Raw genomic sequence first — 13,755 nt, 5'->3', positions numbered from 1 at the left:
ACCGAAGAAAACTCTGTGAAAAATTTTCATGTTTCTCAAGTGCGGCTGCCCCGTGTGTGTTCACTTTTTGTTGTTTGTTCGCAGCCTTCATTTTCCAACCTCATGGCCAATCCGAAGGATGAAACACCCGGAAACAAGTGGGCGTTCACGGCACCGTCCATCGCCCACTGCATCGGGTCCGGGTGCCCGTGATTGTAGGCGGGCATTGCGGGCTGTCCACTGGAACATGGCGGGCCATACGCGGGCCATACGCGGGCTTCTCAGGCACGCTGCAACCTCTCGTCCGTATTGTACAGTGCCAGTACCTCTGCCCCTCCTTGCTTGCTGCCCTTTTCACTTTTTACTTTTTCCTCTCTGTTTTGCATCGCGACGCGGGACCGGGGGCCTTTCATCTCAAAACAAACAAAAAGCAACACACGGATTACTGAACGAATGAACGAACGGAAAACACCCCAAACTTGACAATGGCACACCTTTGCATCATGATCACGCAGGAACAAACCCCTTTGCGGCGCAATACTTTCGGAACAATCGCTGCTTTTCCGACAACGACAGGAGACGGGAATTTCCTTTGGTTGTGGTTGTGATGTCTTCCACTTTCGACTCGCCGTCGCCGACGTCAATTGATAAGCGCGACGACCCCTGTTTTCTGCGGTGGTTCCCGTCGCTCCGTGTCATGACGGACGGCGATGAGGTGCCAATATCAGAAACCAAACAACATCAGCACCAGCCTCACCATCAACATGACGAGACAAGATGTAAAGCCGGATCCCATGGCAAATGTAACACTCAAAGACAGAAAAGGAAGTGCAAAGCGCAGGGCTGGCTCACTGACCATCATCATCAGTCAGACCGCTGAGCTGCACTGCACGCCTGCGCAACCACAGAGAAACTCTCTCAAAGTCTTTGCCAACCAGCCAGCAGCAATCTGATTGCCCAATGTCCATCTAGATGGCACCCTCCGTGCGCAGGTTTGAGGCGATCAAATCAGCTTTAGGAAGGCCCCAAGGTGCCAGGGCCCAGGGGCACACTCTGGGTTTGACGGGCAGTTTGACACTTGCTTGACAACCCCAGACACTGGCTGGCCTCAAATGACACTGGCAGGCAATTCCGTGACGGGTGGATGGCAGCCACGGCAGAATAAGGCAAGTCGACATTCGACAAAACAACATCGTGGCTCTTCTCGGCGGGAGGACTGGCTCGCTCGCTGTGTCGCTGGATCTCTCGGGCGTTCGTGCTGAGGGTTCCTCGAGTACCGTGATACCGTTTTGGGAGGGCACAGTGCTAGAGTGCGAATCTGCTCACCTCATCATTCCGTTTTCCCGCTCGCTGGTACCATCTACCTGACCACTGCGACAACGCCAGCAGCCTGCCGCGCCCACACAAGCTCCGTTCCGTTTTCTTGAGACGTGGAGAGCTGGTGGATAAGACAGGGTCCCCCCCGGCGCGCTGAAATCCACCGAGGCCATCCGCTGGGTCCTGAAATGGGCCTGAAAATGGAAATCTCCCGGCAAAAGGAGGTGGTTCGTCCAAGCTGTCTTTCAGTGGATGTCTCCAAACGAAAAGAGGTACATGGGTACTTTTGGAGTTACGCTACTGTACACCTCAGGCGTTGTCCAGCTTGTCTCGTAAAACGGAGCTTGCACGCAAAGACAGGCCAGACACACACTAGACAAGGTACCTGGCTGCCCTGTCGTGTCTCTGGTGTGGTTGTCTTTGGGATTGGGAACGAATGGGTACCCTGGTGTGTGGCCCAAGAGACAATTGATGCCAATGACAAGGTAGGGAAAATAAGGTCACCCCTTGACTTCCATTTTGACATTGCCTCGTTCCAGTTCCAGTAATCCTCTTCATGTTATAAGACCGAGGGATCCCCTTCTCCGTTCAGACCTCTTTTCTTGGAATCCCCATCACAGCTTCTCAACCATCTTCGGATCCTAATTCATTCTCCTGTGTTTAAACACCAGGTTTAATACTACCTTACTTGTCTACTTCAGATCCACACTACTGCACGACTGCCAGCTCCAAAGAGTTCCTTTCCTATTTCGAACATCACGAAAGACTTCCGAAACGGGAAGCATACCGAACGACCACAACAGCACAACAAGAACACCAAGCTTTCGCACTTGTCGACGACAATTTTTCCGAATCCTAATTCTCGCCGATTACACTCTGGCGTCTCAATCGTGAGTCCTGACACGCAACAACATACATGGCTGGAGGTCTCCAGATGCCGAGTTGGACAGTTAGCTAACATTGGAGTCTTTTCGGTGCTACAGCTCTTGCGACGTTTCTAATACAACCTTCACAACCGCCAAAATGATCACCAGGGAGTCTCAGTCTGTCAACTTCGGCCGTGGCGCCTACGATACCACCGGTGTTCCCAAGCCCCCACAGCCTCCCAAGCCCAGCCGGAGGTAAAGGGCCCTCGATCCTATCGAGACCTGATGCGTGCCTGTTCATCCCTTGAATCACTGCAGCGCGGATCATTGTCACATCCACGACAAGATACCGTGCGAAACGCAGCGAAACAACGGCGCTCGACATTTTGGCCATGTTTTCATTCCTTAATCGACACTGGAACGACAAGCAACAACCAAACATATCAGCGATCTCGAACGAGCAGCACCACCTCTTCTTTTTGCGACTTCTTTTTTCGACCATTATACTATAATCGGCTTTAATATCGCCCTCACCATCTTTTATCGACATCTAGCACTTTTTAGTCAACAACCTCTGCGATCTCATTCTCGGGCGATTAATTTCAATTCGGAGTACGCCTTTTTAATCATCATTCCTCCCAACATGGAGGGACAACAAGACAACAACAAGAGGGTGGTTCATTCCGGGCGGCTGACTCTGGCTTTTCACACACTGAGTTTTGCTTTTTACACCTGGTGCACGGCGTTTACACATAGAGATGGGCTTGGTTGCATTTTCCTTTTTCTTGGGATATAATGGAGCAACACTCGAGTCGCTCTTGGGGTGGTCACTTGTCATTTTTCACACCAAACCTGTTTTGCGCGGATCACAACGGAAAAGAAGCAGCGCGCGACCTACCAGCATCTTTTCCCGAACACATTCGACCACCAGGTTTAAATCACGCCCATCCCAAAAGCCCAGCCGGAACACGATCCGGTCTTATAATTCGCCGAATCACCATAGCGGGAACGGCACTTGATCATGGACTCGGGGACGGGCATGCCAGCCAAGAATGGATCCGCAACCTACATCACAGCGTTTTGGTTTTTCTTTTCTCGTTTGTCCTGGGTTGGATTGGGAAAAAGACTTGGGTGGTTGGGAAAACTGCTTTTTATTGCATCTAGACTTTCTTGTATTTTCCCACATTGTTATGGGATGTACCACCACATCGGGATGGCTCTCCTCGCGGAGATAGCGCATCATCACCCGCACAGCGCATCATGGCCCCTATTTCCTTTTCATGTCACATCACATCATCATCATCATCATCATCATCATACACATCACCACTACTGTACACCACGGGCAGTCAGTGTTCGCTTGGCTGGATCCAGGTTATAGAAGATACCCCCTCTCGTCGTTTTTGAGTTTTTACATTAATCCCCTCCCCCTGCACCATCTTATATCACAGGAAATCATGTATAAAGATTTACAGTCGGAGGATGGATAAATTAGAAAGTAGCTATCTAGATATTTAGTTTGGCGAAAAAAGCTTGGTCTATACCAAAACCACAGCAAATGGAACATTGGAGATTCACTTCTCAACAGTTACTTTTTTGGTTTCCCAACATGCTTTGCGTGAATTTTCAGCCGCACTTGAACATAATCGGATAAGCTTTTCTTCCGTCGTGTCCGATAGAAAAAGGAAAAGGAAAGTTCCCGCATTCTTATTTGTAGCGGAGGCTTGCGCGGCGGGGGGGAACGGAGAAGGAGAACTGAAGGGTGCCAGGAGCCCAGGACGGCGACCTCGAGAATGAATGCACGTTCCCGATCTGTTTGTCTCATACATACAAAGATAACGCACACCAGACGCGAACGAACCGAACCTACAGGATCTCGCAACTCTACTGCTTGCTTGGTGCAATATTGACACATACATGCATATATCATTATTCCTTCCTTCCTTATTTCTTTCTTATTTCTCTTCCTTTGTTGTTAACGTGCGTCGCTGTGCATGGCATTCGCAACCTAGAAGCTCCAATCCCCAAAAACGCGGGAACTCCCATCGATGCGTCGTCACTTCCCAAACGAAACTTCATCCCAAACCACAGGCAGTCACTTGCGATTTCTCGCTTCTCTAAGAATTGCCCACGCGCCCGGGCGCGCGGAGTACCCGGACCCGTGGTTGAATTACTTGAGAGTTGAGATGAGATGAAAGATGAAATTGATCATTGCGCACCGCCCGTGACCCGAATAAAAGAGATTACAATTTCACAGCAACAGGACCACCCACACCACGTAATAGCGGAGCTAATTCCGGGGTCAGCGTGCCGTGCCCGTCCGTGCCATGGAGGTGACGGGTGCGCAGCTGTTTGGCGGGCCGATAGCCGGGCCGGTCGGTCGTTACGGGGGTTTGCGTAAAGCGTCGACACTTTGGTACGTAACACCCCTGCCCACCCGCAATTGTCACCACTTTCCAAATGACAAAAGTCCAAAGTCGATTTTGAAATTTGTAACCCTCGCATTCCACCCTCCGCAACCTGATATAAAGCAAAATGTAGTAAAAAGCCCCCTTTTGAGCCAGCTGAATTACGTGGATGCGTTACCTTTTTAAAGCATAGATATTACTCGAGATAGACACAAATCATCAACAAAAGTGGTACTTGAGAAATGGAGTTAGAAAGGATTAATTGAGGAGGAGGTGGGCCTCTATACGTACCAAAGTGTCAACGCTTTACGCACCACCGTTACGGGTCGTTATACGGGTCGTAATAAGGTAACAATGTAACAAGGTACGGTGCAGGGCGGTGCGGTAGCAGGGCAGGCACCTAATAAAGTTGTAAGGTACGGTAAGGTAAGGTAAGGCCCGTTTGGTTTTGATCTTTCGCCTTTGTCTGGGCCCTATCCCTGCGGCCTGAAACGGGTGGGTGGTTGGCTGCGTTGCTGATTGAAACAAGACTCTTCCCGTTTGTTTACTTGTTTATTTGGACTCCTGCAATGTTAAACTTTATGGCGACGTCAACAACAACAGCAGCGATCAGAGCATGTGCTCGAGATAGGATGTTCGAACAAAAGATCCGTGCTTAAACTCCCGTCGTCGTCCGAACTGTTGTTCAATGCTGGAACCATACACACACCGTTATGTGGCTCGTGCTTTGCTCGTGCCTGCATGATCCAAGTGCAGTGCAGTGCAGCCATTCCCGAACCCCGAATTGAACGAAACGACACCATGTGGATCCTACCCACCACGCAAATCCAGCTCACAAGACGAGAACCTCTACAGCTACCTACCACTGGGAATGGGACTGGCCCGGGGGATACGTAAGAGCTGTGACAACACCACCAACAACAACAACAACAACTGAAGCCTCAATTTTAACCCTATGCAACACAGTAAAAGCGAGGGCGTAGATCATATTCCCAATTGAGCATTCATGGACAAGAAGTGGAAAGCCATCACATTCACCGGGTCATTCCCCGGCTCGGGACCGGCGACCGTAGACCGGAGCTGGGGTCCCTCCACGATATCGTCATATTCGGCGACCATTGAAAAGCCTCATCACGACTCTGAGAATCCTGTCGGGTAACGACCCGGTCGTCAATCGCTGTCACCCAGCCAGACAGGGCATTCGAGTACTATAACGAAAAGGGAACACGACAATGGATGATGATGGGCAGCTGACCAGGCTCCTCGTCAAGTTGATAACACCAGCAAAAAAGCGCGAAATGAACATACCATGGTATGGCACCATATCATATCATGGCCTCGATAACCGACGACGACAACACTCGACATCAGTCGACAGCAGCAGTCAACGCAAGAGATCCCAGAAACCCAGACAGACAGCGGGCGGGACGAGACCACAACCAAACCTCCAGTCAAAAGATTATGGAGCCGCTAATGCAAGCTCTAAAAAGCTCTAAAAAGCCAGCCTAAGCTCCTTTCGATTTCTTGTCCTGAGCAAAAGTCGTCTCAGGTCCTTGCTGTCTGCCCTAGCTGCTGCTGCCCTGGTTGATGCTGCTGCTGGTCTCAGATGTTGCATGTTTTGGGCATGTCCTCGTGATTCGAAACCACCTAAGGTAGTGGCATCGTCGATTCCGCCCATTCCGTTGATTCCGTTGATTCCCCGGGACTTGATACATATGTATGCACCAAGGCTTCAGCGCTTGGTGTGTAGCTTGCTTTTTCCTACCAAACGTACGGACCTAGCAAGTCCCGTGAGCGTGGTACTAATGCTGGGGCAAGGAGTACTTAGGTAGGTAGCGACAACAATCTCAAGTTCGAGGGTTGAGGCTCCAGGTCCAGGGGGCTGCTATGTACGCTCCGATACGAAATATGCCAGATTCCGGATCGGATAAGGGGTTCAAGCCTTGAAGCCTCATGATTTTCAACCCCGAACTTTCAATGCTGGGCTGGTATGAGCGTCTGTATCCGATGGAGCTGTGGCACCAGTCCGATTTGTCGAAGCTGGAGAAGGAGATGTCCGAGACTGATAGGTATCCATTATTACGCCGTCTGGGCGTACATCCCATACGCAAGGTACCCGACAGGACGAATAGTTCCGATCCCGGGAACCTCCCTTCCAGCAGGCCCAGGTCCGCAGTCCTGGGTCGGGTCGGGCGCGCGGCGGCCGGGCGGCGGACTGACTGGACTGGACTGCCCTATCAAACCTCAAAAGGGCCTCTCATTTGGGAACCTCTGGCGACGTTTTGGGCGAAGCAAGACGACGGGAGGCGAGTTGCGCGCTGACTCCCTGATGCAGCAACGGGTGAACCGGGAATGGCCGCGGTGCAGGAGGAGTTGTAGTGGACACCACCTGAACTTCATATCAAAATCACCAAAAGGTTTCCCAAAGAAGGTGACAACCCCTGAACGGACCAGTGACGAAGAGATTCACGGGCTGCTGTTGTGACAGGAACAAGCCGCCGCTCAGCATGATCACCAAGCCATCTCATGCACAAGCCTCGCGTACGTACGTACGGAGAATAAAAATGATAAAAGGGGATCTGAGAAAAGTCGAAAGGAAGGGTTCATTGGCAGTGATTGCACCCGACGTCGCCGACGTTGTGTAATCCTCGCATCGCTGAACCATATCTTTGGGTCACTTCCATCCAGGCAGTTCTTTTTTTGACGCGGGCCTGACGGGCCTACAGGTGACAGGCCTGATGGGCCGGGGAGCTGAGAGATGATTTTCCCGGGAGGCACCATCACTGCATCGTCTATCACGAAATGTTTCACATCATCTCTCACTGGGTCTTATCCAATTCAAAGGCGGACGGGAGATTCTAGGTGTGGCGTGATGCAGTGGCTTTTTTGCTGGGCGTGTGTTGCCGTGTTATGAGGCTTGAGAGGGACTCGCTCGAGACTGGAGGAGAGATGGAACTGGGACCAAGTTGGGGAAGCTGGGAGGGCTCCACTTTCAATTTTGAATCCCATTTCCCCAAACCCCGGTCACGTCGCATTTTACATCCTTCTCATTCGTCGGAAACATGGTTCGTCCCATTTCCCCCCAAATTCCCATCCAGAAAAATGGAGCTTCAAATTCCCCCGCTGTAATTACCTCTGCGACTCTACAACTTTACACAACCACACCAAAACGATGAAGTCACCACACGCCGGGTCCCCTTCCGCGCGCACACCACCACCACCAACACCAGCTGTTACTGGCCTTGTCGTCGGATCGCTTCAATTGTCTCAGACCATTCCGCTCATAGGTAGATCAGAGAGAAGTCCATGCAAGGCACGATATAGCAGGCAGCACGCAAGCCTCGCATTGGCTACCCTGACTCTCGCTTACCACTTCTGCCGCGAGTTCGAGTCACTTCCATCATCGTCGTCATCGGCCTCCATCATGTCTCATTTCGCCAAAACGGCCTCCATTGGTAATCACGACGAAACACCTCACGAAGCTGCCTGCGATTACTACTACTACAAGCCGACGCAGCACGGATGTAGGGTGGGATGATGACACACGTGGACAGGATGGATGATGGATGACCCCGTCCCCGTCTGTCAGGATGTCAGGATGTCAGGTACCGACCGACTGGACGTAACACCACCACCACACGACAAAAAGGAGTAATAACAATCATGCCGTCCCCCTTCGTTGGGATTCTCCCGGATCGTTGCTAGCCACTGCCGCTTGACATCCATCCAAATCGATTACCCGCGTCCGAGACAACACCAATCGGATGTCGGGAGTTCAGGAATATCGAGAGTCGTGCACAGCCTCAACCTCGTCGATAACGTTACAGTCATCACTGATCCTCTCAGGTTAAAAACGAAGAGGTAGTGGAAGCACAAAGCAGCAGCACAGGCTACACAAAGCTTGCTGTGGAAGGCGGATACACCGTTACAGCACCTAAACTTTGAGCTACACTTGGGCCCTCTATGCGGTGTCATCATCATCGTTACTCCGTTTTGGACATCATTCTGGCTGTGACTTCCAGTGGTTGTGTAGGTGAGTAGAGCCAGGTATTTCAGGTATTGTTGTACACCGCTAAACTGCGGAGCTGCAAACATCATCCAATCATCTTTCTCCATTCGCAGCTCTTCTTTCTTATTTTGTCTTGCCATGCTCATTAGCCAGGGGCACGCCTCCTTTGACTTGCGTCGTGCTCCAGAGCAACAAGAGATGATTCCCGGCGGTAGATCCCGTCGAGGGCCCGTCTTACGGGGTGGGGGTCCTTCCGTCTCGGTCTCTTTCTCCCACTCTACTCCATACACAGCTTTTCCCAAGCTCCGTCTCATCACTGTGGTATCATGGCAAAAGTCTGATGCTGTCTGGTGTGGTGGATGACATCCACCATATGATTCCATGTCGCATCACGAGAATCACTCCGTCTTCGTAATTCCAGGCAAGTTCCCGGTTGCCATCCGGCTGCTCACCCGGCCCTTACCCGGATCCCCGATCCAACCTCAAGGCATCCCGCCCTCTTCCCCGGACTACGCTACACAGAGCGAGCGAGCGAGGCTTATTTAAGAAAGACACAGAACCTTGTCAGCCCGCATGGAAACATCCATCCCAAATGCCAATCCTACCCTTTTTGACACCGAGACGTAGCAAGGTATATGTTTCCCCAGCTTCTTCCTTAGTATAGTTCTTCCCCCAACCAACTCCGATCGCACTTGGCAAGGGAAGTGATATGGTGGGGATCTTCCGTTTTGAGAGAGAGAGAGAGAGATTTCTTTAGAACGGTCTTATGTTGTCTCTCTCTCTCTCTTTTCCCTATCAACCACGTGAGACCAGGTCCAGTTAGCCAGGTTCACAGCCCTGGCTCGAATCACTCTTTAGCATGAACTGCTAGACAAGGCAAGGCAAAGAGACAGACAGGCCTGACTCGCCTGTTCGCCTGGCTCGCCTACCAAAAACCTGGTATATGGACGCAGTAAGTAGCGTAGGATCTCAGACATACAGTCGGTATCAAGTGGGAAAGCTTCCATCCTCGCTCGCTTGTCTAGACACATATCGATATCATTGACTAGGTACACTACACTACACTAGGGCAGATCGACGAAATAGCGCTGGGGTTGGTTGCAAATCCTCGATTGCATGGCAACTTGGGAAATAACCCACCCCCCATCGCCAAAAATACCGGCGGGGGCAGCAAAACGGACATGGAGCCCGCCGGGGACCATCCGTCCGGCACTTTCGCTGTGGTGTGAAGTGTCTTTTCCAAATTCCGCGGTGACACCCTCCCCCCCGCGGACCACTTCCGGTCCCTGTTCATTTACCCAAGAAAGCAGTCATGGGATTGCTCACCCAATCAGAGCCAGTTACCAGCCTTTCGGTTCCCATGTCAAGAACAAGTTAACAACTGCTGCAGCTGTCAGGGCCTTGCTTTGCAGGCTTCGCGGGCTTCGCTAAAACAGATTATCCTTGCCATTCTCAATCGTTGTCGAGACCCTGACGATTTTTGATTTTCGACGGTGTTTGATGCGAGAGAAGAATGCTTCTTTTGTGGTTCTATCCATGAATCGTGATCTACACGTACACTACTGTTGATCGACAGTGAAAGCGATGGGTTGTTATCATTCAGTCGGTTACCACTCTGACATTCCCAACAGCACTCACATCCGCGGTGACAAGCCACAAGAATTGAGGCTGCACTCACTGCAGTGAGCCTTACGACATGAGGTGAGGTGACATACGGCTGGGACGGAGACGGAGACGGGGACTCCATTCAGTCATCCACCGATTACTATCTATTCTGGGCGAAAGTGGTACGTACATAAAGCGGAAGTGAGCGAAGGAAGGCTTCTAGAAGGTCCCACTCTCACCCACTCACCCCCCTGATTCATCATTCCTTTCCGTTACGTCTCGCCCTGAATCTCGAAACTCCGGGCATTCATTGATGAGACCAGAAGCTCCACCGCGACCGCGCCGGCGGCGCGGAACTCATCCCATGGACTTGCCCGTCTGACCCGTCTGACCTGTTCGTTCGCCGTTTTGGTCTTTTGGACGAAACCATTCGCTGCAAAGCCCGGAGACGGCAGGAGAAAGGACCCTGAAAACGATGAACTGCAATATGCTCAGACGTCCCCCTGCTATTCCTGCCATTTAATCCTCGTTTTGAGCTGAGAAGCCTGGGAGTGGGATGCAGAAAACGGACTTTCTCCCCTTGGCAGCTGCAAGAAAAAGAGAAGAGAACGGAGTTGTGCGGGATTTTGGCTCATTTAACAAACTGCGACAACTGACGACTGACGTCTTTTTGGTCGGTTTAATTTCCCATTTTACTTTCTTTTTGCCCTGATGTTGATACGGTGCAAGGTGTGGGCCTAATGTCCCAAAGGAAAGGTCCCAAAATGACAAGAGGGGGGGATCCACTGCACCCATTCGATACAGCACCTGTTATCACACTACCGGCTCGCACCGGATTCACGATTTTTGCATTCTATTCCACGTTTTTGTTGCTTGTTAATATGGATGGTTAGATGATGTTTTGATGTGAATCAGTTGTTGTCATGATTTGGTGGGGTGTTTTGATATGTAAGTTCTTTTCGCCGCTGTCGTTGCTTGTTTCCAGAACATTTCCTTCAATTCAGGGGGTAAGGTTTCAGGGGGTCCGGTCCGATCGACTGCGTGAACACTCACTCCTGCGCTCAACACTCGAAACCAGAAGAGACACAAAAAAAAGCAAAAACCGAAAAGGGAAGGCGGAGATACCAAGACCGTCCACAAACTGAGAAGGAAGGAAGGAACGACCAAATTAACCCATCGAAAACTGATGAATCACATGAGGCTGCCAAACGAGATCCAGCCTCGCAATCACCGTCATCGTCATTGACATCGACATCCTCGTCGGCCTCGTCGTCGGCGTCGAATCCCAACGTCATGGGCTAGGCCCCCGTCAAGAAGAAAACGCCGGCGGAACCGAATGGATGGAACTGACCCCCTTCAGGGGTCACGGTTGCCAGGCCCAGGGTAGCCAGGCGGACAACGATAACGGACTTGGACGGAGAAACTCAGGCAGGTCAGGCCCTGCTCACCACCTGGCAGAAACCCTCGCTAACATACGGATCTACAACACCTCATTGAACTAACGCTGCTATAAACGGTATAATTCAGGTCCCCGCGCAATCCCAATCGTTAACAACGACCTATAGAATATAGCGACCAACTAAAACCACGTGGGCCCTCTCGCTAAAAAATTTCCCCTTGAACTCCCAACGCTTTGCACGCCTCGTTCCTGGATTGCTAGGTCTAAAACACTACGCTATAATCGAACTAATCGAACATCATTGTCGATCAATTCACACACTACGATCGAAACCAATTCCCCCAATGACCTGAGTAGCCAATGGGATCAACCAATTCCTGCGTTTTCCCCCTTTTAGGAGGCTTGAACAAAAAGCACGAGGCTTCGTTCGCTTCCCCTTGCTCAACCACCCACGGGATCAAGAACACTATCAAAGCAGTTTCCACCTCCCCGGAATTTCTCCCCTGTCTTTCTACCTCTCTAGTATGTAAAGGAGTTAGTGAGTATACCATCCATAGCAAGCTGGGCACTAACTCCCCAGCTGTTCCATCTAAAGATTCCCTGCCCCTGAATCTTCCACCTAGACCTAGTCAGGCACCGTTTTCTCTGTCCACTTTTCATCATCCGCTCGCTCGGTCGGTCCTTCGGTCGTTTCATGATTTTCTTTGATTCGGCGATTCCTCGCTATTTTGGCAAAGCGGAACATTGTGTGAGCATGGGAGTCATTGGATGAGTCTCAGGTGACTTGACCCTGTGACAGATCATGGGGAACCACAAAACGGAGTCTAAGTGGGCTTTCTTCCATCATGGCGAGTTCCCATTTCACTGTACTATTCCTGTTCCTGAAGAATCAGAGACATCAGGGCGGTGACGCGGCAATTACCGATCTCTTTCATCTTTCTTACACCTCTTCTGAGATATAACTTGTTAACGTGCTTTTTCGGTGGTGGCGAGAACTTTAAATTTCACACAAGAAATCTCTGGTCCGGCCACTAATTTGCCCTTGTTTCCTGTAAGATCAATGTACCAAGCTAGCAAGTTAAATCCCAGAAGAGGTGTACATTCTTTCCAGTCCTGTTCTATCCCCCTGGATCTCCTAGTTCCCCTTGACCCCTCGGTCACTTGGTTACCGTAGATCCATCGCATGTCTTGAAACCCCTAATCTGTCTAGGTTCCCCCTTGACGATGAAGCCTCACCATTGACCAAGATAGGTGCTTCTAATCAGACTAATGTCTAGAATGTCTGGGGAAAACGGAGGAAGGTATCCACGGATTCGCCGATTAGCTCGTTCGTTTGTCCGCTTTGTCCGCTTTGTCGGGTCCTCCTTAATCTGCCTCAAGATGTCCTTGACTGCTGCTGGCGTCCGTCTGGTCTGGTCTGGTCCCCTTCGGGTACTGAAGCAGATGTGCAGTTGGAACTGGAAACTGGACCTGGACCTGGACCAGGCTGCCTGACCTAGTGAGGTAGGGCTCAGGAGTTGTCATGGCTGTCCTGGCTTTGACAGAGCTGTTTTCTTCCAGTCAGGCCTGGAACAAAGAGTTGTTACTGGGAATGCCTTGAGTGCTCTGTTTAGTGTCAATCAACGCCTGGGGAAGTGGTTCTAGCTGTTCAAATCCCGAGACACATGGCAGAGCATGTACAATGGACAAAGCTCTCGATGTCTTTCACTCAAAGCCACCAGATAAACTTCCTACCTCTACTTACCACCCTCCATCCTCACAACTCGCTTCATCCCCTAGACCTCCTGTCTCAGGTCCCCTAAATCCAGCATCGTCACTAATTGCCATGTCCTTACAACCCCCACGCCAACACATCGTTAGTACACCGCCCAATAACCCGGGAGTTTCTCCGGTTCATTGACAAACATTTCCCCTTCCGATCTAAAAGTAAATCCCCCATCTCCAACCATCGATCCCGTCGTTACCAGTGCCCTGGGTCCTTCCACTCGTATGGTCATTCACTGGGACTGGAACTGGAACCCGGATCTTCCGCTTGCTATCCCACACTTTCATTATTCCATTTTTAGTCAAGTGCTACTAGAAATGCGTAAATGAAGGGCGATCATCATCGCCTAAAACACCCTCGCCTATTTTCTCGCTTACTCTCGCTTATCAACCTAGTCCCTGAACGTT

General features: G+C 50.9%; 1 protein-coding gene across 1 annotated transcript; it reads left to right on the top strand.

Moving 5' to 3' along the window:
* Nucleotides 1-1,883: 1,883 nt before the first annotated feature.
* SMAC4_13770 (uncharacterized protein) lies at nt 1,884-3,726 on the top strand. Its single transcript, XM_066091606.1, has 2 exons — nt 1,884-2,186; nt 2,280-3,726. Exon 2 carries the CDS (start codon nt 2,320-2,322, stop codon nt 2,419-2,421), a length of 102 nt encoding a protein of 33 aa, XP_065947094.1. The 5' UTR covers nt 1,884-2,186; nt 2,280-2,319; the 3' UTR covers nt 2,422-3,726.
* Nucleotides 3,727-13,755: the final 10,029 nt, after the last annotated feature.

The sequence above is a fragment of the Sordaria macrospora genome, chromosome 5 (assembly GCF_033870435.1).
Source record: "Sordaria macrospora chromosome 5, complete sequence".
Classification (NCBI taxonomy): domain Eukaryota; kingdom Fungi; phylum Ascomycota; class Sordariomycetes; order Sordariales; family Sordariaceae; genus Sordaria; species Sordaria macrospora.
This window is presented reverse-complemented; position numbering and strand designations above follow the sequence as displayed.

What these genes read in the sequence shown, in the direction of transcription:
- SMAC4_13770 (XM_066091606.1), top strand. Translation starts at nt 2,320, where the DNA reads ATGATCACCAGGGAGTCTCAGTCTGTCAACTTCGGCCGTGGCGCCTAC.